This window comes from Palaemon carinicauda, chromosome 19 (assembly GCF_036898095.1).
Source record: "Palaemon carinicauda isolate YSFRI2023 chromosome 19, ASM3689809v2, whole genome shotgun sequence".
Taxonomy (NCBI): Eukaryota; Metazoa; Arthropoda; class Malacostraca; order Decapoda; family Palaemonidae; genus Palaemon; species Palaemon carinicauda.
In genome coordinates, this window is record NC_090743.1 from 121632687 (window position 1) to 121659998 (window position 27312).

Here is a 27312-nt window from a genome sequence, read left to right on the forward strand (position 1 = left end):
AAAGGGTAGTTTGTTAACAGTACTACGTAAAGGGAAGGTTTTAAAAGTCTGAATATACATGTTATAACCTATCATATTTTTTTGTTTATTACATTTAAACAACTCTCTCTCTCTCTCTCTCTCTCTCTCTCTGTCTCTCTCTCTCTCTCTCTCTCTCTCTCTCTCTCTCTCTCTCTCTCTCGTAAATTATCATTTGGTCATTAGTGGCAGTTTGTTATTGTTGATTAAACGCCAAAAAAAAAAAAAAGAAAAAAAATCGTTTTCCTGCTTTGCTACATATGTAGGATTTTATATAGATACGGTAAATAATATTTTTAATAACATATTTACTAATAGCTTTTAATATCATTATTTATCACTTTCATCATGCGCGTTTAATGCCTTCGTTTATTTATTACAATCGAAGATGGAGCGTACAGTAAACGAATGGAAGGTTTCCGTTTCAGGCGGCGTCATAAAGAAAAACATTATATAAATGGCATTCATTTCATTTATTTGGAAGTCCTAAGAAAAATTAAGTAAAACATTGGTAATAACAAAATCAACATATAATCAATATAATCGATGCAAAAACTAACCTATACACAGATGTGTAAATGCATTTGTTTCTTCATTATGATCAGAGATAAACGTAAACAAAACATTGGTTGTCATTTTTTATCGTGCTTTTTGGCGTGTTTAGGAAACGCATGATATAAAATCGCCTTTAATATTTGTGCCTGTTTTAGTTTAGGGTACTGTAGTACATGCATTAAGTGTTCTGTACATTAAAGGGTAGTTTGTTAACAGTACTACGTAAAGGGAAGGTTTTAAATGTCTGAATATACATGTTAAATAAATACGTAAATATGGTGACCCTACTTCGCGGATTTTCAGCTATCGCGGTCGGGTTTGGAACCTATCTGCCGCGATAAACGAGGGTTCACTGTACTTAAAATTTGTGATTTTTGGGTGAGATAGCCATGTCGTCCTGATGGACCCGGCCTCCTTTTCCATAGAAAAGGCCTTGGCAGGATCCCTCCCGAAACTATTGTACTATATCAGTAGCACCTTGCTCAACGCTACAAGGAATAAACATGGCGGCGACGTATAGCGCCATCTGGATACTCAAAGTAGTAAGGGAGGAAGGGTAACCTTGATATCGGCTCCCCTTCAAAATTTGCCACTTTCCCCCTCAAAGCGAAAACGCTATTCGGGGTGAAGATTGCTATGTGTCGTATCAAGATATACGTCCCCTGATTTATGCGATATCCTTAGGAGAAATTTTAAGGATATTCACACCATGAGTTAGAATTCTGGAGACCTAAAGGAAAATTCTCTGGGAATATCACTGTAGTCAAATATACCCTAGGAAGCTACTTATAGGAACCTTCTATCAGGACGACATGGCTATCTCACCCAAAAAATAGATTTTTCGCTTCGCTCAAAATCCGTTATATAGTAACAAAATTATTAAATTATTTGAATGAATCTTACCCTATTATAATCATGTTAAAATCTTAAAGGCACCATCTCCCTGAGCTCTAATTAAAAAAGAAAGAAAAAAAAAATTATTTCTCCCTCTCCACTAACCCAACTAGGTGCCACATTGGAGGAGGAGGGAGGAACATCAACCACCTAATACTGTACATAGTTATAACCAGCACATTATTTAATCAAAAGGTGTTACAGTTTTAATCACTGAATTTTGTGTACATGATTAGTTCATAGCTGGAAGTTGTTAGTGATTATCAGGTGAAAGACCAAATATTTGTGTAGGTAATAAAGGATTTGCTCATTTACTTTAGTATATTTCTTTAATGAAGAAATAAGATGAAAGTTTTATGGTTCTAGAACATAACAACAAAAAACTATGAATATTTCAATCCTCTGTGATCTGAGTATTTTTGTTTTATTATACAGTTGGATTTATTTCTTAATTCTTTTTTTTTATTATTCAGAGTACCGTGTCAGACCACACGAGTACTGCCTCAAGGAATCAGACTGTATTTCGGGACTGGAATGCAGCAACTATCAGTGTGAGTGCCCTCAGTAAGTTGAAGAAGTATATTTTCATTTTCCTTCTTTCTGACTTAATCAAGATCATTAGTTATTAGGTTAAGGGTGTTGAAAGGATGCACTTTTATTGTTTTTTGAGAAATCACTTTCACAGAATCTCTCCTGTCTCTTTCTTTAAGTCCACCTTGAAATGACTACTGTAGTACCTTTGTCCTGGAAGTATAAGATTGATCCTTATTTGTCCCCAGCTCTGTAAGTTAAGCTTCTCACATAACTGGATAATCTCCCCCATGTTAATAATAGTTCCCCATATTTTATTATGCATTGGAGTTTTGGTTCTGATGAAGTTAATCTTCAAGACCTAAGAACTTTTTAAAGCATGGCTCATTGGTGTCATTATGCTACTGTATACTGAATTGAATTGGATTTATTTGAGTGATGAATGTATTAAAGTAAGGATGTTGAGGTATAATTTAAGAATTGAAATTTTGGTTTGTTCCGTAACCGAAATACAAACCACGCTATTTACATTAGAATTTAACGAGGGTGTATTACCCCTGCGCTAGTTAAGGGGGGGGGGGGTAAGGGGAGTGGTAGCTAGCTACCCCCCCCCCCCCTCACACACCGGTGAAGCTCACTTTTCACTTTTGGCTCGTACTGGGACAGACGTCTCTGTCTTTGTCCTCGCTTGGCAGCCATTGTTTGTTTTGTCTTTACTTAATCACTTACTTTTCTTTTACTCAATATATAGGTAAACATTTTTTCATGTTTGTATATATATATGAGTATAGAAATCAGTAAGTTTCCTTTTCAGAGTTGTGTGTGTAGTGTATGATATCTCCGTGAGCCTTCGGCAGTTTAGGCCACCACGGTGTAATTTTATGGGTTGCGATCGAGTTTGACTTCGGTCTTTCTCTCTCTCTCTCTTGAGGTCGTTCACCCTTTTACTACGTTACTACGCCTGTGTAGCTTCCTTCCCGTGTGGGGGGGTTGCTACTCCGTATGTTTTGTCTCAATTAGTTTATGAATCTAATTGTATTTGTTAATTTTTCAGCTTTGTAGAACGATTCCTTTCGGGGTTTTCGTTCTTTCTTTAGTGTTCATTCTTTTTTAAATTACGTAATTACATAGTTACATAATTATAATTGTTATAACCCTGGATAGGTACGCTCCTCGGACACCCCTTTAAGGGTATACTCGGTCGCGAGCGACCCCGACTCCGAAAAAAATTCAGGAAAAATTTAGTTATGCATCAATCTGTATTGTTTGACTTGCTAAAAATACTTCAAAGAATGCTAAAAACTACTGAAAATATAAATGATACCCATCTACAAAATAACTATTTATTGGAAATATATTAAAAATTCAAGTATACAAAAAAAAAACGACGTAAATATTCACAAAAAATAGGAATATACATATACACATAAATCCCTTTAGGGACACTTTCTTAGATGGCAAAGCAACAGCGTGTAATTGCTGGAAATGAGTTGGACCCATAGAAGTCAAGATCTGAAATGAGAAAAAAAGGGTAACTTTTTTTGGCCAAAAAAATTTGTCCAAATTTCATGAATTTTTTGGGGTACCCAAATGAAATAGGAAGAGGCTAATTTTTTTATAGAATAAACTCATATTATCCTAGAACAGAAATACATAATAAAATGTGCACTAAGATGTAATTTACTGTTATATCAGGGGCGAAATCTAAAGGTCATTTTTTGACGGCCTAGTTTCACAAGGTAAATTTCTTATGAAAATCATTGTATCTCCTATAAAATATGATATTTATGCATTAAAATATACCAAAATATCACGAATTCTATACAGAACAAGAATATATAGAGATATGCCAGCTTACCTTTCGGGTATGTCAACAAAATGGCCGCAGACCGCAACAACTCTTACAGCCCAATCTACCACTTGAAATGAAGAATGGGGTTGCAAACTCCATATTATCATCAACATCTCTTTTTAACTCCATTAGAAGTGTGCTGATGACATCCATGCCAAGGGAATACTGCCTGCTGGCCATTATTGAAGATAAATTCCAAATAAATAGAAAAAAATCAAATTTGCAAAAAATAAAAAAAATTCAGAAATTAGCATTTGAGGGAAAATGGACCTCATGGCAATATATGGCATCTAAGCCAAAACCAATGTCATGCAAGTGGTAGACACACCATCCATCCACACTTTCCAACTATAAAGAACCAAACAAGTATCAACACTGTTCGACAATTTATAATTATGTAATAATTTTGCTGTTTGATCACTTACCCCTATAAAGGTATGTCAGGGTCGAGGTCGACCCCTGGGGGAGTAAAAAAACGGGGAAGGAGGGAAGTTAGACGAAAATCAGTCCTAAAGCAGACAATGGCATGTAGACTAGTCACCCCTTGCAGGTGGATCACTTCCATATTCGAGACAGCTGATGATTTATGGGGAAAAAACAGGTTTTGAAAATGCTGTAGGGGTCGCATACGACCCATCATACCTTTCCAGGGATAATTCTGTTTTGGTTACAGCTCTCCTTCCGTGAGTGTAAGTGGTTGTGAGGGCACGTGCCTGTTGTGTAATTTTTGTTTTCCTTTCCCTCGGGATTCCTCTTCGGAGCCTTCCCGGGGGAATGAATGTGTACTAATGATTTTTGTTTTATTTTTTTACAGTTACCGATCTAGTTCGTTTCTGTAATATGGCAACGGTGTGAGCTGTCTTGTTGAGGCCTGGGGATTCGGCTGTTGCTGCCTCCCCTTTGGATTTTCGTCAGGGGCGTGTCTCCTTCTACTGGAAGTACTCCTGTGACGATTGACAGCTCTCCAGTTCATTTTAGAACTCTCAGGAGGCTCGCCTCCTTGGGTGGGTAACTTTCCTTCCGAGGGAAGTTTTTCCTGTCCAGGCTTGAGTTTTTCCCCTTTTGGGGGGTTCTTCTCTTGCCTTGTTTTTCGTGCGACTATGCTCTTGGTGCTGAGTGGTCGCACCTGCAGTTTCGCGCAAGGGGCTGGGCAACTGCAGGAGCTCCTCTTCAGAGGATTGCTCCTTTTAGGTCACTGGCTGACTAGTCTCTTCTACGAAGTGTTTCTCTTTCGTTCTCGAGAGTACACTCATAGAGACTCCTCTTCGGAGGATTCTTCTGCTGCTGTTGCTGTTGGCCTCCTTCGCCGTAAGGCTCACCGTCCGCCTCGTCGTAAGGGCCTCCCATCTCCCTATAAGGGTGCTAAGAGGCGCCTTTTTGAATCTCCGTATGCAGCCTACAACTCCTTCTTCTTGATCTTCCCCCCTGGTGCAGATGGACAGCAGTCTGACCTCGTCTTCCGACGGGCAACGGTCTTCCCGACGGACAACGGTCTTTCGACGGACATCAGCCCTGTGCGCCCACGTTCGCCCTCGCGATCTAGAACTTCGGTTCAGGTCTGGGTCAAGGACTCTTCTTCTACGCGCAGGCTTCCACGCGTTGCCTTCTGCTCGCCAGCGATCACCAGCTCGCCAGCGACCTTAGACGCGTCAACGTTCACCTGCTCGTCAGTGATCTCCTACGCGTCAACGATCGCCATCGATCTGCCACGCGTGTCAGTTCCCCTGAACACCATCAGTAGCGATCTAGCGCTCACCTGCTGTGGACCACGATCTCCGGTAGTTGAGTCTTGCCGTAGATCTTCTTCCTGCTCGCCAGCGCTCACCTTTACTTCTGTCTTTCTGTGCGCCAGCTTTCTTCAATCGCCAGCGCACATCTGCGCGCCCTTCTTTGCCACGCACCTATGGGCGCCAACGGATTTCGGACCGTCTAGGATCGCCTGATTAACAGCTTGCTTCAGCGCTCACCTTCCTGATGCACCTGCGCGCCTTCTGTTAGCGCGATGCGCGCTAACCATCGCTAGTCTCTCTCGCGTTGGCAATCGCCTACGCGCCTGCGCGATTCTTCGCCTGCGCGCTAGCGTTTTGTTAACGCACCACCGCTCGCCAACGCGCCGTCGCTTGCCAACGCGCCGTCGCTTGCCAACGCGCCTTCACTCTCCTACGGGCTATCGCTCGCCAGAACGCGCCATCGCTCGTCAACGCGCCATCGCCCGCCTACACGTCATCGGTCTCCCGACCGCCTGCGCTCACCCGCGCGCCCACGTGCCTGCGCGGCCACACGCCCACGTGCCCACGCGACCGCACGACCGCACGTCCACGTGCCTGCACGCCTACGCTCATGCGCGACCGCGCACATGCTCTCCAATGTTCGCCCGCGCGCGAACCAACGGTATTCCATCGCGCGAACCAACGGTATTCCATCGCGCGAACCAACGGTATTCCATCGCGCGAACCAACGGTATTCCATCGCGCGAACCAACGGTATTCCATCGCGCGAACCAACGGTATTCCATCGCGCGGACAGACGGCGTTACGTCGCGTGGACGGACGGTGTTCTGTCGCGCGGACCTACGGAATTCCGTCGCGCGGACCGACGGCGTTCCGTCGCGCGGACCGACGGCGTTTTTTCGCGCGAACGTCGGCTTAATTCTTGCAGTATCCATTGCTCGCCTATGGATTATCGCTCGCCGACCACCAGCTCTCGCCCTACCTACCACGTTCGCCCTCCTTCTGCACTCCTTCGCTCACCTTCGTTTGCGTTCCTGCGTGCCCGCGCATGGGCGCTTCCACGTTCGCCCACGCGCAAATCATTGATTTACCATCGCGCGAGCGCCAGGGCGATTGCGACCGCGATTTCCATTGGGGTTTCGCAGCATGGCCAGCCTGGCGAGTCTTCTGGGGCGTATTTCTAGAACACGGCCTCTCCCCGTAAACGCAGAGCATGGCACATGCAAGAATAAGAAGAATCTTCAGGTAGGTCTGAGCAACATTCTTCTTTCCAGAACCTGGGTTAGCCCTTCCCCGTCATTCCCTGGAAGGGTTTTTGGCAGGGGGGCTTTCCGTTCGAGATTTCTCCATCGGCTAAGGGGTGACTGTTTACCCCTTCCTCTTCTCCTTCTCGTGAAAGGGGCTTACCAGGTCCTTTCCCTCCTCGGTTACGACCCGAGGTTTTGTTCAAGGAAGCTACAGGAAGGTCATGGGTACTTTCCTCCTCTCGGGCCCAAGCACCTTGGCGTTTCGTCATCAAGTATCAACTTGCGGGCAAGCTCTATGTTGGACCATCTGGACGCAGTGACCGAGGGCTTTCTTTCGGGTGTCTCATCCGTGGATGTCGACAACCTCAGACACCCTTCCATCCTTGAGAAGAGTTTGTTTGTGCCCAAGGACAGAGACATAGACAGCGGCTGTGCGGAGGAAGTCGACTTCCGTTTTCACTCCTCCAAGGCGGTTTCTTCCAGACCCTGCAGGGCTCCAGCGCCTCTTTCTTTCAGCCACGTCGGCCTAAGTTATCGGACCGGCTACGACAACTGAGACAAGGTGTCCAATTGCAGTTCCGTCCTGTTGGGAATAGATGGCACAGTAGGCTCTCCCGGGGGGGCATAGTCCTAGAGGGAGCGGCAGAGTTCACAAACTCTAGGATTGGCACCCCCCCCCTTGCAGGTTTCACGCTGGGAGGATGCCTAAGGTTACTCATCCGGATGTCAGCTTCCCGATGCCCATTCCTGCACGATCTCTGTGATCAGCCAAGGATATCGCGCCTGCCGTCTCTGTCAGCGAATTCAGTGTCTCTGAACCTCTATGCCTTAGGGTCGGCAAGAGTTTGCCCGTTTGGGCAGAATGGTCCATGCCTTAGGAGAAGGTCCTCCATAGGATCGTCGACGGCTTCACCCCCGGCTTCTTCAGTCGATCCTTTCTTGTAAGGAAGTATCTGAGATGGGAGTTTCGTAGTCGACCTCTCAGCCCTGATCAAGTTTGTCGAACAAACTTCGTCCAGCGTGGAACAGCAGAATCGATCAGACTGGTAACGAGGCGACAGGACTCCTTAGGCCCTGGATCGGAAGGACGGGTACTTTCAGTTTCCATTCCATCCATCTTCCAGGAAGCTCGTGGTATTCAGCCTAGACTACAGGTATTCCTGCTTAAGATGCAGTGTGGCGATCCCGCCGTGGCATCGCAGGTTTTTTTCCCCAGAGAACTCTCCCTGCTTTCCTCATGGCCGCTCAGGAGCAGGCTTCCTCCTCCTTCGCTTTTTGGAGGTCTGTTCAACTCCGGTAGGCTCGGGTTCGACCTTCTTCAGCGCCAGGACAAGCTTCCGGATGCTTATCATGAGTGGGGATTCATGGTATTTTGCTAGGAGCCTTCTCTTCTTCTGCCTCAACATCTGGAGTATCTTGCCATGATATTGAGTCAACGGCCTTACCACGTTGGAAACCCCGCTTCTCGTCCGTCCAGCGAGGTTAAGCAACGTCGGTTCTGGTCGGTACTTGGATGGGTTACCGCCTGGGGACGCCAGATTCTGTTGCCACCTCCTCCGAGCCTTCCCTTCAGTTGACTGTGGCAAGGCTGAGGGGAGTCGCAGTACCTGTTCTCAGTCAAGCAGAGCTTTCAGCCCTACCTTGGAATGTTTCCTAGTTCTCTTTTCCTCATTGACCCGTCTATAGTTCCGAACGGTCGCCTCAGGATAAGTTCCATGTGGGGCGGCCCAAGTTCCGGTGGTTTCAAAGCAACGATTAACCGGACTTTCTGGCCCCTATGGGACCAGCGGAACGTTTAGACCTGCAATGGGTGTTGACCTATGGAACCTCTTGATGGGAGTGGATATTCGCGTCCTTTCCCCACATTTTTTATGCTGTTCTCGGACTCGTCAAAGAAAGAGGGGGGGGGGCATGTTCCAGTCCAGGCCTATGGTCAGGACCTGAAGGATACCTCTCCTTCATTCAGGCAGGCTTAGGGGCCGTAGTCTGGCCCCTCTACAGATCCTACAGCTCTTGCCAAGTCGCTCCGTGCGCATCGACTTCATGGTTCTGGCGTGTTCTAACCAGCAGGGGACGCATTTTCACACCTTCGCATCTTGCAGTAGAGATACTGAGATGATTTGAGATACTCTCAATACCACCTTCGGCTCTCTCATTCCGGGCAGAGGAATGTTCTCTCCGACTATCCGAGCAGAGCCTCGTAGAGAGAGTGTACCTTGGGGTCTTTGGCCTTGAGTAACCAGCAAGTCCAGGTCTGGGGGACCTGATCGCGACAGCTTGGAACCTCAAGCTTCCGCTGTTCTTCCCCCCAGTCTCAGACCCCGAGACTCTGGCAAGATGCATTACGGTGATGGTGGGACAACATCGACGCCTGCGTCTTCCCTCCTTTGTTGTCTGTTGAGAATGGGTCTCAACAAGACCAGGTTGTCTGTCAACCTTTCAATGGCCCTGAGAGCTCCACTGGGACTATGCGCAGAACGGTTTCCGGACCCTCTGCTTCCCCTGACGGAACTCCCGGGAGAGCTTCTCCCACGGCGCAGGCTACTCAAACAACCACACTGCAACATCTTTTTCTGGGCTCAATCCCTGTGCCGCGGAGCCTTCTTGGGCTTCGATGATCCAGGTAGTGTAGGATTCCGACGAGTCCTCACTAAAGGTCTTTTCTGAGATTTGACCTTGGCAGGAACCGAGAGCGATCTTGGGGAGGATTCGTGGTTCCCTTCAAAACCAAGAAAGGAAAAATTATTAGAAGTTGGAGAAAAAGAGGGGCTAAGAAGAGAGGTCTTAGCGCCAGACCCACCTGCCTCACTTACAACCTTACCTGTGTCAGGTTCGTCAAAAACCATGGGCTCTATGTCTAAGGTCAGAGCCGTAACATTGTCTTCAATGGGGTCCGGGTCGTCAGGGATGTCTGTATCCTGGACGAGATTGAGTTCTACGATTTCCGCAATGTCAGCAATTATAGGAGCCGCCACTTGCCTAGGCACTGCTGCCGAAGATTTTGCGTTCGGGTAGATAAGTCTACAATAATCTTCTGAGAGGACGTAGGGCTTCCTGGCCTTTACGTTACGGGCGAAGCCGCCTACCCACAATTTCAAAGTGGCTCTTGCTGAAGTTTTAACCGCCTGGGAACTCTGAAAGAACGGGGATAAGGTTAGCAAACCCGAGGACAAAATGATAAATGAACCCGAAGATTCATAACAGAAGTCAATGATTATCTATCATATTGATGTCGCCCAGTGAAGGGAAGTAAATACAAAAATGACTGAAAGAGGCTCACCGAATCTGAAGCGAGGGTGGAGATAAGGTCATAACAGATAAGGCAGTTGTCAGGGTGCCATACCAAAATATCGTCCATCTGGATCCCACAGTCCGCGTGGGACCGACAGACAGCATGGCCGCAAGGCTGGTGAAGGACGGCCGCGCAGGCTGTCATCCGGCAACGGACCACCTGTAAAAGGAATAGTCCATGAGCATCTACTAGTTTCTCTATAAGGGGTCCCGGAGGGTCCGGGACCTGCCAGTTAATAAAATAAATGTATAGCCTTAGACTAAACATGCAGAGAACTGAGACTATTCCAATAGCAATCCGGCAGAGCCGGGTATGAAAAAGGATGCAAAAAACAGTGATTAATATATAATCATAACTAGTTCCGGGGCCCCCGTGGCCGGGGAACAGGGTTGGTAAGTAAACTTAAAGTAAACTTAAAGTAACTTAAAGTAAACTTAAAGTACCCAAGATACATCCTTAAAGTACATAAATAGAAAACGCCAATTATGATCAAAAACTAATGTCTGTAATGAATAGGGCTCCCGGAGGGAGGATATTAATCAAAACCGTGTCAGTGTCAACCGATCATGTAGTTAAGAGCTCGGCGGCTCCGATGTCTGATGACGGGAGGGTACAACGGGAGAGCGCGGGGGGAGCCAGTGGAACCCCCCCCTACCTTACCTGAGGTACCGGGACAAAGGTAATGATTCATGTAGAATATAAAATAATGATATGGGATATAATAAGTCCTATACGGACGATAATAGCATGAGGTACCGTAGGGGAGGACACTCCTAATATAAGTGCTCATTCTAACAACCGTAATTAAAAGCAAGGTTACACCAAGGTGCAGATATACCGACTAATCACGTGTGATAGTCCCCGGTGGTCCCGGCCTTCCCCCTCCCCGACCGATGGCGACGGGAGGGGGGAGACGAAACCGCCCGGTATGAATGAATGAGACTAAGTCATACCCCGTTGGTATACTCAGTCCTCAATATGTCGGAACGTTGATGGAAGACTGAGGTACAAGCATACTTGACCCGTAAATCATAACCAACAACCATCGAGTGAGAGGAAGGGTGCACACTGAAGGGGGGGGGGGATGGAATAACCTCCCCAACTTGTTGGGGGGGGTGTAATGGTACAGGGAAATCGCCAGTGCGCAGTGGTAGACAGGGCTACCAACTGGAGATCCCCCAATCATGACATGAAAATCCCAAAAATATGATCACAACGGAGCAAGCAATAAATATAATATCAATGCACAAATACACAAAAATAATTAATGAATTAAAAGCGAAACCACGTAAGTAAGGTTAGGCACGCAGAAAAAATATGGCGAGAGAGGGACTCGGGCGAGTGGTAGGGGAGGAAGCACGACGCCACCAGCAGATGGAAAGCAGGGGCACCAACCCAGTTACTGAAGCGGTAGATCGAACAGTAAAAACAACAAAATACGCGAGAGTCCCACTCGAACCAAACGTAAAACTAGGTGGAGCGTAATAAAACAAAAGGTTTTACTAATAATAAGTGAGATGGTCGAAATTAAAGCTCCTAGAACTAGCGAAACAATCTCAATGTTGACGCTATCCACCAACACGCACGAATGCAGGCACACCAACATAACCCACTCCTGATGAAACGCCAACACCGATACCACAGGATAACACAAAATAAATGCTATATGAAAGCATAAAGTCGGTGTACCAAATGAATATTGCTACATGAAAGCACAAAGTTGGTGTACCAAATGAATATAAGGAAAAAACTCCTAAAGGATCGAACGAATATAAAAGACGGACGAACTAACGAGACAAAGGGCAGAGGCGAAAGAAAGAACGGGGACGCCGCTCACACACAAACACTTCCAAATAACAAAAACAAAGATGACACTGCCCAATCTCGCCAAAAACCCATGGATAAGGCACCCAACTTCGATGGGGCATCTTGGGAACCGGCCATCGAGAGAAAGTTGATGATAAATCCAACGAAACACACGAAACAAAACACTCGGACCCATATCAAACAGGTGCTTGAAAGGAGTGATGGGCAAGCGTGGGTTGAGTTAGTAGTACTGGTCTGCGAGGCAGGGGAGGTTGAACGGCACCTCACTATTGGGGGATTTCGAAGAGGAGAAATCTAAATGGTACGAGACCTCTGGTATTTCGCCCCAGTCTATACCGACACCATTAGGTGAGCGAGCTAGTTCAACCTAGCATTCCTTTACATTTTTTCTCTGGTAATATTAGCAGTTATATTCCTTTGAAATGGTGCTTAAGGAGCATTTCACTGGACGGCACAGGTCTCTCGCCCAGAAATAGATTTTTCCTTCGTCAAAATCCCTTTACGAGCCGGGGCGTCGCTTCGGCTTCATGCCTGGGGACACTACGCTTCCTCCTCAAGAAGAGACAACCCGCTACAGTCGTGGGACGGAGGTTGCGTCACCTGCGATAGTCATCCGCAGGGGTCTTCCAGGCGAAGTGGAGAGTCTTCGGTGGTTGATGTCGTGGGAGATATGCCTCTTCCCTTGAGGCCTCTTCTCCAGCAATAACGATCTTATTGCCTTTCGGCGGGAGGAAACTCCTTTCCGCTCTTGGCAATGAAGCCTGTCGCTCAGCCTTTCCCTGACCTTCAGGCTTAAGGGAATAACTTTTTCCTTCCCTCTGGACCTTTCCTCGCTCATGCGAAGCTGCGAACGTCCCTGCCCTAGTCGGAGTGAGACCTCCAACTTGGAGCATGGCTCGGACTTTTTAGTCCCTTAAGAGATCTTCTCATGACCCTTTACGTCAGGCCTCGGATCGTATTCCATCTTGGGGCTCCTGCTCACTCTGGCTGCTGCCAGTGTGTAAGCAATCTTCTTGGTCTCGTATGACTCCGCCCTTTCTAAGGAATGGAGGAAGGCAACGTTCAGGTTCGCTCCTGAGTTGTTGGCTAGACTCAGAATCTTGGGGTCCCGGCTCTCCGGTCCAATTCCTTCAAGACTTCGAGTCACCATTCTGTATCTGATGTCCCAAAACCTTCTGCTCGCCAGTAAAGGAATCGAGAGGTTAGCTTTGAGAACAGCTGCAGTTTGTCCTCAGTTGCAGCCGGTTATGAGCACAAGAAGGACACGGGGGAGAGTCACCAGCATACCTCTTCATCTCGGACTCAAGGACATTCATCTCGACCTGACTCCAGACCCTCCGCCGTCACGTCGCCCTACAGCACGATGTTGGATACATCGCAACGTCCCTCGCCTTCGAGTAATACTACTCTGTGACGCAGGTGCTACAAGCTGGAGTCTGGAAGCGTCTAATGACCTTCGCAGCCCGCTTCCTGCTGGGCGTGACCCACAGTAGTTTCGATACGTTTTCTATCGCTCTGTGGTGGCTACACAACAGCTGGTCTAACCTCAGGCTCCCTTTTGGACAGGTAGCAGAAGGTTGAGGGCATTGTTATCAGGTTTTAGTCTGCATGAACAAAAGAAGTATGTCTGGCCCTTACTTCTTTCTTCATCATCCCCTCTACTGGGAAGCAGCATCCTGGTCTCTGCATAGCTGACCTCGAACCTCTGCAGGTAAACCATGCTTCCTTGTGTTCCGAGTATTGAGTCAATACAGTTGCGTCCCCCATACCCTGACGAGGTGGTATTGGGAACGTCCTAACCCAGAGTTCCTTCTGGAACTCCAGGTCAACTGCCTAGGACGGGTCACACTTCTTCCTTCACACACAAGCTTATGTAGGCCACACAGTTCCTTGCGGAGCAAGGAACTTGTGAGGTGCAGGGACTCCTTTTCTCGAGTGCGACTCACTCGGATTCTGAGTTCCCGGGTAAAGCCAAAGCCAGTATGGCTGGGGACTTTCCACCCTACCTAAGGGGTAAGTCACCCAATGTAAATAGCGTGGTTTGTATTTCGGTTACGGAACAAATGACAAATTCGAAGATAATTTGTATTTTTCCTAACCATACAAACCTTAGCTATTTACACATATTTGCCCGCCAGCCCTGTCCCCCAAGACAAGTCCTACCTCTAAGTGAAAGTGAGCTTCACCGGTGTGTGAGGGGGGGGAGGAGTAGCTAGCTACCACTCCCCTACCCCCCCCCCCCCCCGCTAACTAGCGCGGGGGTAATACACGCTCGTTAAATTCTAATGGCTCGCCATTTCAGCTACGCTAAAAGGTAAACCCAATGTAAATAGCTAAGGTTTGTATGGTTAGGAAAAATACAAATTATCTTCGAATTTGTCATTTTTGGTAGAACATTAACCAGAAAAGCTGCATTAAGTTTGGACTACTTATTCTGAAGAAAGCAAACCAGCTTTGTTCTCACACTAACAAACCTTCCGCTATTTATTTGGATATTACTTCTAGTGTAGCTGGAAGGCAGCCATTAGATTTTAAGTGCGAGGTTGCAACCCTACCTAACCACTGCAGTGGGTAGGTAGTGGGGGTGGGAGGGGGCTACCCAGCCACCTATATCTACTCACGGTTCAGTGAACCACGTCACTTTTTGCTTTTGACTGGTAGAGAGAGAGAGAGTATGTCTCCTCCCTCTCCCTTCAAGGCTTAGCCATTTACCACTAATGCTTTACGCCCATTCTTTTTTTTACAGGTATGACTTTGGCTTCTACACGATACTCCATTACAGGATAATGTGACGATTTCAGATGTTGATGTTCGTTCTACGAGTTATCGGAGGATTTCTCTGTGCTGACGTTTCCTCTTGGGGGTTTCCTTTCCCATTTGCAGGTTGGGTTTATTCTTTCCCCTTCTGAGGGAGGAACTTTTAATCCTCTATTTATTTTTCCTCAGCGCTTCATGACGACATCGGGGGTGAAGTCGGTGACTGTGGCTGCGGCTGATATTTTAGCGGTCAACTAGGTGTACTCACGTTTGCCCATCCTACGACTTCTGCTGACGACGAGTCTTCTCGCCTTCTTCCAATCTCGTCGTCTCCTAACGTTCCGCAATTATCTCTCTCTCCCTACAGTCATTGCTTCAGTGTGTATGCAGCTTCCGCCTTTTGAGGATTGCGGGATCAATTATGATCATCAACCAACAGCTTGTTTGACAATCACTGAATTAACGGATCTTCCTTCTTAACGATCGCAGGGACAAGACTCATCACCTTGTCTTTCTGGTTGATCAGGATGTCGTTTGCAACATTTTAATGATATGAACAGAATTTTCTTCTGTTCAATGATCGCAGGGGCGAGTCTAATCGGCTCTTCTTCCTGGTCAGTCAGGATGTCATTTGTGACAATCCAATGATGAGTTCAGAATTTATTCTGTTCAACGATCGCAGGGGCGAGATTCATCACCTTGTCTTCCTGGTCGGTCAGGTTGTCATTCGCGACAACCAGATGTTAGACACCCATAAGGGTGTTTTTGTGTTTTTTGTGACAATCATTGATTGCTACAGAGATCGCTACAATCACGAGATCGTAGGTGATCCTATTCTCGATTTTTTTCTTGAAGTAGAACACGTGTTCGGTTTCCTCTTCGGGGGATTACTCCGGCAGAATTCCTGTTACGGGAAATCCCTTGGGGAACAACTCAGAATTAAGCCTTGGCTTTTTTCTCTAGCAACACCTTATATTAACCTTCCTTTGAGATAGAACTTGTTGGAAGGAAACAGAATGCTGCTCAGAAGTTCGCCTTCAAGGGTAAGATTTTCCCTTCCAAGGGAGAGTCTTTGCACAACTTTTGTGCATGTTTACGTTCACGCTCAAGATTGTGAGTCATGCACTCACATTTGCAAGCTTATGACGCTCGTGGTTTCGATTACGAGCGTTTTATAGTCATGATCACGAGGTAGACACTTGTGATCGTGAACCAGACGCTCAAGTTAGCGCTCATGATTGCGAGCAAGATAGTGATCTTGATTGCGACAATACTCTTTCCTCAACCATTGAGAACGCACTGTGGCGGGACGTTGCAAAACAACCCCCACACCCTGAATCACACTTACTGACAATGGTCTCCACAAAACAAACTTTCCCCTTACGTTATCAGCAGCGAGACTCTTGGACAAAAGGACAAAAATCAAAACAAAACATATCCTTAAAACTATATTTCCTTACAAACTAAAACGCAAAAAAATTCTGCATTCAAAATAAGCTTAACATAGAAACCACCCACAACCAAAATAATTACACGTAAAACAAATCATTAAAGTCATAAATATACCAAAAAACGTAACACCATTCATATAAAACCCTAACAAACTTAAAATTACCCGCACCCCAATACCAATATTTGTTTATGTGTGGACCTCTTTGTCCACACAAGGGCCAACAGTCCTTCCAGGCCAGTGCCACAACTCTCTGACAGACGCAACACTGGCACAATCTGCTATAACTGCCTCACTTAATTGGGCAGTCTATACAGTGAACCCTCGCTACTTCGCGGTTCGACCATCGCGGATTCACCACTTCGCGGATTTTTTCCATAACCCATATATATACAGTAATATATATATATATATGTATGTATGTATTTATGTATATATGTAGGTATGTATATGTGTATACATATAAATATATATATATACACACACACACACACACATATATATATATATATATATATATATATATATATATATATATATATATATATATATATAAAGTAGGAAGATGTGATGTAGTTCTAAGGGAAAAGTATGGGAAATATGTCTGGGTAATAAGCAAAGCTCTACCTCCAGTTTGTTTCTTCATTATGATCAGAGATAAATGTAAACAAAACATTGGTTGCCATTTTTTATCGTGCTTTTTAGCGTGTTTAGGAAATGCATGATATAAAATCACCTTTAATATTTGTGCCTGTTTTAGTTTAGGGTACTGTAGTACATGCATTAAGTGTTCTGTACATTAAAGGGTAGTTTGTTAACAGTACTACTTACAAGGGAAGGTTTTAAAAGTCTGAATATACATGTTGAATAAATAGGTAAATAGGGTGTCACTACTTCGCGGATTTTCACCTATCGCGGCCGCGACTGGAACCTATCTACCGCGATAAACGAGGGTTCACTGTATCGTCATCATCATCATCATCATCAATAACAGCAAACGAAATCGTAATTGTAATAATTACGATCATGAGAGACACTCTCACGGTCACGAGCAAGACTCCTATGATCATGATCGCTAGGTCTTGTAGTTAGATCACGAACTACACTCGTGATCGCAAGCGAGACGATTTTGGTAGCAAGTTGGACACTCATGATCACGAGCTACAAGCCTGTATACCAGGCTAGACACTCTTGATCAAGAGTTAAAAGCTCATATCGAGAGGCTTAAGCTCACAATCTTGAACTAAATGCACACTCTTATGAGTGAACCGCTTGTACTTTTGTGTAAAACATACTTGTTCCGTAACCGAAATACAAACCACGCTATTTACATTGGGTTTACCTTTTAGCATAGCTGAAATGGAGAGCCATTAGATTTTAACAAGGGTGTATTACCCCCGTGCTAGTTAGCAGGGGGGTAGGGGAGTGGTAGCTAGCTACCCCTCCCCCCCTCACACACTTTCACTTTCACTTTTGGCTCGGACATGGACAGACATCTCTGTCTTTGTCCTCGCTTGGCAGCCATTGTTTGTTTTGTCTTTACTTAATCACTTACTTTTCTTTTACTCAATATATATGTAAACATTTTTTCGTGTTTATGTATATATTTGAGTATAGAAATCAGTAAGTTTCCTTTTCAGAGTTTGTGCTTGTGTGTAGTGTACGATATCTCCGTGGAGCCCTCGGCAGTTAGGCCACCATAGTGTAATTTTATGGGTCGCGACCGAGTTTGACTTAGGTCTTTCTCTCTCTCTCTCTCTTTGAGGTCGTTCACCCTTTTACTACGCCTGAGTAGCTTCCTTCCAGTGTGGGTGGGGTTGCTACGCCGTACGTTTTGTCTCAATTAGTTTATGAATCTAATTGTATTTGTTGGTTTTTCAGCTTTGTCGAACGATTCCTTTCGGGGTTTTCGTTCTTTCTGTAGTGTTCATTCATTTTTAAATTACACAATTACATAGTTACATAATTATAATTGTTATAATTCTGTGTTGGTTACAGCTCTCCTTCCATGAGTGTAAGTGGTTGTGAGGGCACGTGCCTGTTGTGTAATTCTTGTTTTTCCTTTCCCTCGGGATTCCTCTTCGGAGCCTTCCCGGGGGAATGAATGTGTACTAATGATTTTTTTTTTTATTTTTCACAGTTACCGATCTAGATCGTTTCTGTAATGTGACAACGGAGTGAGCTGTCTTGTTGAGGCCTGGGGATTCGGCTGTTGCTGCCTCCCCTATAGATCTTCGTCAGGGGCGTGTCTCCTTCTCCTGGAAGTATTCCCATGACGATTGACAGCTCTCCAGTTCATTTTAGAACTCTCAGGAGGCTCGCCTCCTTGGGTGGGTAACTTTCCTTCCGATGGAAGTTTTCCTGTTCAGGCTTGAGTTTTTCCCCTTTGGGGGGTTCTTCTCTTGCCTTTTTTTCCTGCGACTATGCTCTTGATGCTGAGCGGTCTCACCTGCAGTTACTCTCAAGGGGCTGAGCAACTGCAGCAGCCCCTCTTCTTTTTAGGTCACTGGCTGACCCGTCTCTTCTACGAAGTGTTTCTCTTTCGTTCGCGAGAGAGTACACTCATAGAGACTCCTCTTCGGAGGACTCTTCTGCTGTTGTTGCTGTTGGCCGCCTTCGCCGTCCGCTTCGTCGTAAGGGCCTCCCATCTCCCTATAAGGGTGCTAAGAGGCGCCTTTTTGAATCTCCGTATGCAGCCTGCAGCTCCTTCTTCTTGACCTTCCACCCCTGGTGCAGATGGACAGCAGTTTGACCTCGTCTTCCGACGGACAACGATCTTCCGACGGACAATGGTCTTCCGACGGACATCGGTCTTCCGACGGACAACGGTCCCTTCGGGGTAAAGGGTTGCCTCCCACGGGGTACTTCCCTTGCATGTCAGGGTTCCCCTGCGTGCCCTTCTGCAGAGTTCTCTCCAGCTCAGTGTTAGCGCACAAGCGCTCTCCTGATCAAGTGTTAGCGCACAGGCGCTCTCCTGCTCTTCAGCGTTTTTTCCTGATCGCTAGTGCTCTCCTGTTCGCCAGCGCTCTCCTGTTCGTCGGCGCTCTCCTGATGATCGTCGCTGCTGTTCCTGTTGCGCTTCCAGTTCCTGTACGCACCCTGTGTGCCCACGTTCGCCCGCGCAATCTAGAACTTCAGTTCAGGTCTTGGACAAGGACTCTTCTTCTACGCACAGGATTCCACGCGTTGCCTTCTGCTCGCCAGCGATCACCAGCTCGCCAGCGACCACAGACGCGTCAACGTTCGCCTGCTCGTCAGCGATCTCCTGCACGTCAATGATCGCCATCGATCTGCCACGCATGTCAGGTCCCCTGGACACCATCAGTAGCGATCTAGCGCTCGCCTGCTGTAGACCACGATCTCCGGTAGCTGAGTCTTGCCGTAGATCTTCCTCCTGCTCGCCAGCGCTCACCTTTACTTCTGTCCTTCTGTGTGCCAGCTTTCTTCATCGCCAGCGCACATCTGCGTGCCCTTTCCTGCCACGCTCCATGGGCGCCAACGTTTTTCCTGACCGTCCAGGATCGCCTGATTGACAGCTCGCTTCAGCGCTCACCTTCCTGATGCACCTGCGCGCCTTCTGTTTAGTGCGATGCGCGCTAACCATCCCTAGTCTCTTACGCGTCAGTGATCGCCTACGCGCCCGCGCGATTCTTCGTCTGCGCGCTAGCGTTTTGTTAACGCACCACCGCTTGCCAACGTGCCGTCGCTTGCCGACGCGCCATTGCTTGCCAACGCGCCTTCACTCGTCTGCGGGCCATCGCTCGATCGCTCGTCAACAAGCCATCGCCCGCCTACGCGCCTGCGCTCGCCCGCGCGCCCACGTACCCGCGCGCCCGCGCACGAACCAACAGTATTCCATCGCGCGGACCAATGCCGTCGCGTGAACCGACGGTGTTCCATCGCGCGAACCGACGGTGTTCCATCGCGCGAACCGAAGGTGTTACGTCGCGCAAACCGGCGGTGTTCCATCACGCGAGCCTACGGTTTCCATCGCGTGAACCGAAGGTGTTACGTCGCGCGAACCAGCGGTGTTCCATCACGCGAGCCTACTGTTTCCATCGCGCGAACGCCGGCTTGATTCCTGCAGTATCCATTGGTCGCCTGCGGGTCATCGCTCGCCTGTGAACTTTTGGATTCCGACCACCAGCTCTCGCCCTCCTGCTGCGCGTGTCCGCGCACGGGCGCTTCCACGTTCGGTCACGCGCAAACCATTAATTTACTTTCGCGCGAGCGCCAGGGCGATTGCGACCACGATTCCCGTCGGGGTTTCGCAATATGGCGAGCCTTCTGGAGCATATTTCCAGAATACAGTCTTCACCCCGTAAATGCAGGGCATGGCACATGCAAGAGCAGGAAGAATCTTTAGGGAGGTCTGAGCAACATTCTTCTTTCCAGAACCTGGGTTAGCCCTTCCTCGTCATTCCCTGGAAGGGTCTTGCCAGGGAGCTTTCCGTTCGAGATTTCTCCGTCTTCTCCATCTCGTGGAAGGGACTTTCCAGGTCCTTTCCCTCCTCGGTTGCGACCCGAGGTTTTGTACAAGAAAGCTCCAGGAAGATCATGGGTACTTTCCTCCTCTCGGGCTCAAGCACCTTGGCGTTTCATCGCCAAGTTTCCAACTTGCGGGCAAGCTCGATGTTGGACCATCTAGACGCAGTGACCGAGGGCTTCCTCTCGGGTGTCTCATCCGTGGATGTCGACAAGCTCAAACACTCTTCCATCCTTGGGAAGAGCTTGTTTGTGCCCAAGGACAGAGACATGGACAGCGGTTGTGCGGAGGAAGTCGACTTCCGTTTTCACTCCTCCGAGGCGCTTTCTTCCAGACCCTGCAGGCCTCCAGCGCCTCTTCTTTCAGCCTCGTCGGCCTAAGTTATCGGACCGGCTACGGCAGCTAAGGCAAGGTGTCCTATAGCAGTCCCCTCCTGTCAGGGACAGGTAGCATGGGTGGCTCTCCCGGGGGGGCATAATCCTAGAGGGAGCGGCAGAGTTCACAAACTCTAGGATTGGCAACCCCCCCTTGCAGGTCTCATGCTGGGAGGATGCCTAAGGTTACTCATACGGATAACGGCTTCCCGATGCAGATTCCTGCACAATCTCCGTGATCAGCCAAGGATATCGCGCCTCGCTCTTATCATCTCTCCGTCTCTGTCAGCGAATTCAGTGTCACTGAACCTCTATGCCATGGGGTCAGCAAGAGTTTTGCCCGTTTGGGCAGAATGATCCAGGCCTTAGGAGAAGGTCCTCCATATGGTCGTTGACGGGTTCACCCTCCGGCTTCTTCAGTCGATCCTTTCTCGTAGGAAAGCATCTGAGACGGGAATTCTGTCGTCCACCTCTCAGCTCTGATCAAGTTTGTCGAACAAACTTCGTCCAGCGTGGAACAGCAGAATCGATCAGACTGGTAACGAGGCAACAGGACTCCTTAGGCCCTGGATCGGAAGGACGGGTACTTTCAGTTTCCATTCCATCCATCTTCCAGGAAGCCCTTGGAATTCAGCCTAGACTACAGGTTTTCCTACTTAAGATGCGGTGTGGCGATCCCGCCACGGCATCGCAGGTTTTTCCCCAGAGAACTCTCCCTGCTTTCCTCATGGCCGCTCAGGAGCAGGCTTCCGCCTCCTTCGCCTTTTTGAGGTCTGGTCAACTCCGGTAGGCTCGGGTTCGACCTTTTTCAACGCCGGGACAAGCTTCCGGGTCCTTACCATGAGTGGGGGATCATGGTAATTTGCTAGGAGCCTTCTCTACTTCTGCCTCAACATCTGGAGTATCTAGCCATGATATTGAATCAACGGCCTTTCCACGTTGGAAACACCGCTTCTCGTCCGATCAGCGAAGTTAAGCAACGTTGGGTCTGGTCAGTACTTGGATGGGTTACCGCCTGGGGACACCAGATGCTGTTGCCTCCTTCTCCGAGCCTTCCCTTCAGTTGACTGTGGCAAGGCTGAGGAGAGTCGCAGTACCTGTTCTCAGTCAAGCAGAGCTTTCAGCCCTACCTTGAAACGTTTCCTGGGTCTCTTTTCCTCATTGACCTGTCTAAGGTCCCGAACGGTCGCCTCAGGATAGGTTCCCTGTGAGGCGGCCCAAGTTCTGGTGGTTTCAAAGCAACGATTAACCGGACTTTCTGGCCCTATGGGACCAGCGGAACGTTTAGACCGGCAATGGGTGTTGACCTATGGAACCTCTTGATGGGAGTGGATATTCTCGTCCTTTCCCCACGTTTTGATGCTGTTCTCGGACTCCAATTCAGCAGCTAATTTAGCATACCCAGGGTCATCCGTAGGCACAGGTCCTGTAGAAGGGGCAGGAGTCACTACATTTGGGGAAGGAATACCTTCCAAAGGGGTTACAAGCAAAGGGTCAATAGATAAATCTAAGCTAGGCTCACTAGCAGACTTTGACTTTGATTTAGCTCTTCTAACTCTATCAATCTCAAGTTTGCGCACATAGCGCTGCATAGCTAACCAATCATTATCACTTAAAACCTCGCATTCCTTGCACTTATTATCTAAAGCACATTCAAAACCCCTGCAACCCATACAGATAGTGTGAGGGTCAACCGAAAGTTTCGGCAACCTCACCTTGCAAATATCATTCGCACAAACACGATAATGAATTTTCTCACTCATGATAATAAAGGAAAAAAGACAAAAAAACAAAAACAACACGATTGCCAAATCCCAACACAGTGTACTTCACCAAAAACAAAGTCCAAAAAGGCGATGAAGGGAAAGCGATCCGAAAAACTCTGAAAGGCGGACCAACGATGTTGTCGATCCGGCCGGCAGAGATAATCTGAGGAACAGAAAATGGGAATGATTCCAAGTACCACCCTGTAAGGGTTGTTAACCATCTAACCACACAACCACCACAAGGCGGTTGCCGCGATTTTCGATTAAATTCTGCCGCAGTCAGAGACTCAGCTATATATATATAACTGCCAGGTAAGTATTCATAAAACTTTGTTTTATCATAAAAACTCCATTTTTTGGGAAACATCATCTTATTCTAGAAAATTGCTACTCTTTAAATAGTTAAATGCACATTAAGAAAGCGTGTACTTTTGTTTTTAAATTTTGGGTGTGTTTTAAAAATCGAGTATTGTTGACTTCTTTTTGTTTTACTTTTGGCTGTGATTAGATCAGCTGACGTCTAGCTGCCGCTCGAGAGTGTACGAATACACTAACAAAGTATCGTTTATACAATTTCTTAACTTATTCAAACCGTCTACAGTATACAGTTGATATTACATAAGCACCAATGTGTTATAACCTATCAAATTTTTTTGTTTATTACATTTAAACCCCCCTCTATCTCTCTCTCTCTCTCTCTCTCTCTCTCTCTCTCTCTCTCTCTCTCTCTCTCTCTCTCTACCTCTCTCTCTCTCTCTCTCTCTCTCTCTCTCTCTCTCTCTCTCTCTCTCTCTCTCTCTCTCTCTCTCTGTGGGCTACTTTTCACTACCTCCCATTCCTTACCTCTCTCTATCTCTCTAACAAATGATATCTTTGTTGCTCCTCAAAGTTTCATTTATATTGAAAATCAATCATGATTCAATTTTCCTTACTTTCTCCAATCTCGCACCATCGGTCACATCGCTGTATTTTCGAAATTTCCGGAAAATCCGCGATATATGTATATACATGGGTTATGAAAAAAATCCGCGAAGTGGTGAATCCGCGATGGTCGAACCGCGAAGTAGCGAGGGCTCACTGTACGCGGAACGGTTTCCGGTCCCTCTGCTTCCCCTGACAGAACTCCCGGGAGAGCTTCTCCCACGGCACAGGCTACTCAAACAACCACACTACAACATCTTTCACGAACCGTGGCATCGCTTCAGCTTCATGCCTGAAGACACTACGCTGCCTCCTTGAGAAGAGACAACCCGCTACGGTCGCGGAGCGGAGGTCGCGTCACCTGCGATAGTCATCCGCAGTGGTCTACCAGGTGAAGTGGAGAGTCTTCTGTGGTTGGTGTCGTGGGAGAGATGCCTCTTCCCTTGAGGCCTCTTCTCCAGCAATAACGGAGTTATTGCTTTTCGGCAGGAGGAAACTCCTTTCCGCTCTCGGCTGAAAGGAATAGAATTTTCCTTCCCGCTGGACCTTTCTTCGCTCATGCGAAGCTGCGAACGTCCCTTCCCCCAGTCGGAGTGAGACCTCCTCCATGGAGCATGGTTCGAACTTTTTAGTCCCTTAAGAGATCTCAAGAACCATTACGTCAGGCCTCTGTTCGTATTCCGTCTTGGGGGACGGTGCTCCTGCTCACTCTGGCCTCGGCCAGTGTGTAAGCAATCTTCTTGGTCTCGTACGACTCCGCCCTTTCTAAGGAATAGGGGAAGGCAACATTCAGGTTCGCTCCTGAGTTGTTTGCTAGACTCAGAATCTTGGGGTCCCGGCCCTTCGGTCCAACTCCTTAAGATTTCGAGTCACCATTCTGTATCAGATGACCCAAACCTTCTCCTTCTTGCCAGTAAAGGAATCGAGGCACATTGTCCTCACGTGCAGCCGGGTTGGGAGCACAGGAAGGACACAGGGGAGAGTCACCAGTATACCTCTTCAGCTCGGACTCAAGGACATTCATCTCGACCTGAATCCAGACCCTCCCCCGTCACGTCGCCCTACAGCACGATGTCGGATACATCGCAACATCCCTCGCCTTCGAGTAGTACTACTCTGTGACGCAGGTGCTACAAGCTGGAGTCTGGAAGCGTCTAATGACCTTCGCAGCCCGCTTCCTGCAGGACGTGAACCACAGGAGTATCGATATGTTTCTATCGCTCTGTGGTGGCTACACAACAGCTGGTCTAACCTCAGGCTCCTTTTTGGACAGGTAGCAGAAGGTTGAGGGCATTGTTATCAGGTTTTAGTCTGCATGAACGAAAGAAGTATGTCTGACCCTTACTTCTTTCTTCATCGTCCCCTCTACTGGGGAAGCAGCATCCTGGTCTCTGCATAGCTGACCTCAAACCTCTGCAGGTAAACCATGCTTCCTTGTGTTCCGAGTATTGAGTCAATACTGTCGCGTCCCCCATACCCTGACGAGGTGGTTTTGGGAACGTCCTAACCCAGAGTTCCTTCTGGAACACCAGGTCAACTGCCTAGGACAGGTCACACTTCTTCCTTCACACACAAGCTTATGTAGGCCACACGGTTCCTTGCGGAGCAAGGAACTTGTGAGGTGCAGGGACTCCTTTTCTCGAGTGCGACTCACTCGGATTCTGAGTCCCCGGGTAAAGCCAAAGCCACTATGGCTGGGGACTTTCCACCCTTCCTAAGGGGTAAGTCACCCAATTTAAATAGCGTGGTTTGTATTTCGGTTACGGAACAAATGACAAATTCGGAGATAATTTGTATTTTTCCTAACCATACAACCCTTAGCTATTTACACATATTTGCCTGCCAGCCCTGTCCCCCAAGTCAAGTCCTACCTCTAAGTGAAGTGAAGCAGTTCACCGGTGTGTGAGGGGGGGAGGGGTAGCTAGCTACCAATCCCCTACCCCCCTGCTAACTAGCGCGGGGGTTAATACACCCTCGTTAAAATCTAATGGCTCGCCATTTCAGCTACGCTAAAAGGTAAACCCAATGTAAATAGCTAAGGTTTGTATGGCTAGGAAAAATACAAATTATCTCCGAATTTGTCATTTTCGTGCTAGAAGCTCTGTAGTGAGATGCTCTTGCTTTTGTGTGAAACACTCGCTCTCAAGAGAGATGCTCTAGAGCGAGTCTTATACAGGACGCTCGCACTCTTATGCGAGATGCTCATGCTCTTGTGCGAGACACTCGCTCTCATGAGCAAGTAGCTCTTGTGCGAGGTGCTCGTGCTTGAAGCAAGACGCTCTCGGGCAAGATGTTTACGTGAGGCGCCCACATGGGAGACGTGCGCAATCACGAATGGGACTCTCAGAAGCTCACATTAGGCCAAGTGGTAGAAGGAGGCAATCATGATCATGAGCATGATATCGAGCGAAACAATCTTATCCAATTCATTCGGTTGACCCCGATTTGTCAGCTACCTCTATCACGGTTGCTTCTCAATAGCACCATTTGCTATTCATGTTCAACAGCTTGTCATTCCTTGTACACGACGGTAGCTCATCATTTTTGCCTGCTGTCCATTGTGCGGCCCGACGTTCACTAGTCAGAATTTAGTGGTCACTATAAACCTGCTACATTTTAGGCTTCAGCAACTTTCTAAGAGGGAGCTGCTAAAGAAAGCATTCTCTCCTAGACAGCATAGATTGGGTCTCATCACTCTTGGGCCTACACTATGGTAATACCTCGACATACGAGTGTCCCAACATACGACGAGAAATTTGAGATACGCAGAAAGTTTCGAGCAAATTTTTGCCCCGAGATGCGAGACAAATTTGAGATACGAGGATACGAGACGGTTCTTTATGCGGCCGCTAGATGGCCGAGTGTGCGAGAGGCTGCTCATGAGGACAGTATCGCTCGCTCTTATCCGTTGGATCGCTGTCGCGTAAAGTTATCTCCGAGCATCAGCCGTAGTGTTTGAATTTTTTACATGTTTTTTGCGTTACTCGGTACAGAATTAAGTGAATAAGCAATGGGTCCAAAGCACGTTGAGAAGGCAGCAGAGCACTGGAGAAAGGCCAGCCAGGACTCCCTTCTCCAAAGGGCAATGATGACGAGACCCCTCCAGCTCAGAAACCTCTGCCTGCTATATATCAAGGGAGCAACAGAAGTTTGGATACTCCCAATATATCCACGAAGAAGCCCTTTCTTGCTAAAGACCAGAGCAAGGGAAGTAAAGGAGGTAAAGAAGGAAGAGGTATTGGACATGGATGATCCCTCTAGGGAGTGCAGTCCACCCACTTGTCCACCAGTGGGAGAATGCTGCACAGCCGGAGGAAGAGGTGGTTGACACACGGGGCAGAGGTTATCGCTTCCCGTTCATGCTATCTCTCCCTCTCTTGACTCAACATCCGAACCCACACGAAGGGAACCGTGAAGGAACAGGCCCTCAGTCCCAAAGTCCAGACCCTGTTGGAGAAGGGCACTCTCCAAGAGGTTCTAGATTGGTCCCCAGGCTTCTACAGTTGATTCTTTCTTGTAGAGGTGTCTGAAGCCTGGAGACCTGTCATTGACCTCTTCTCCCTGAACAAGTTTGTACAACAAATTCTGTTCAGGATGAAGACGTCAGACACA

At 47.5% G+C, this 27312-nt stretch overlaps 1 protein-coding gene and 2 pseudogenes across 1 annotated transcript in view; all 3 read left to right on the forward strand.

Moving 5' to 3' along the window:
* LOC137658801 (uncharacterized) overlaps positions 1–27312 on the forward strand; it is a 286791-nt gene that overhangs the window by 245617 nt on the left and 13862 nt on the right. Inside the window, exon 6 of the mRNA XM_068393849.1 lies at positions 1941–2031. Within this exon, the coding sequence (XP_068249950.1) occupies positions 1941–2031 (91 nt within the window). The remainder of the gene's footprint in view (positions 1–1940; positions 2032–27312) is intronic.
* Positions 8259–8377, forward strand: LOC137659392 (5S ribosomal RNA; annotated as a pseudogene).
* LOC137659404 (5S ribosomal RNA) lies at positions 21935–22053 on the forward strand (annotated as a pseudogene).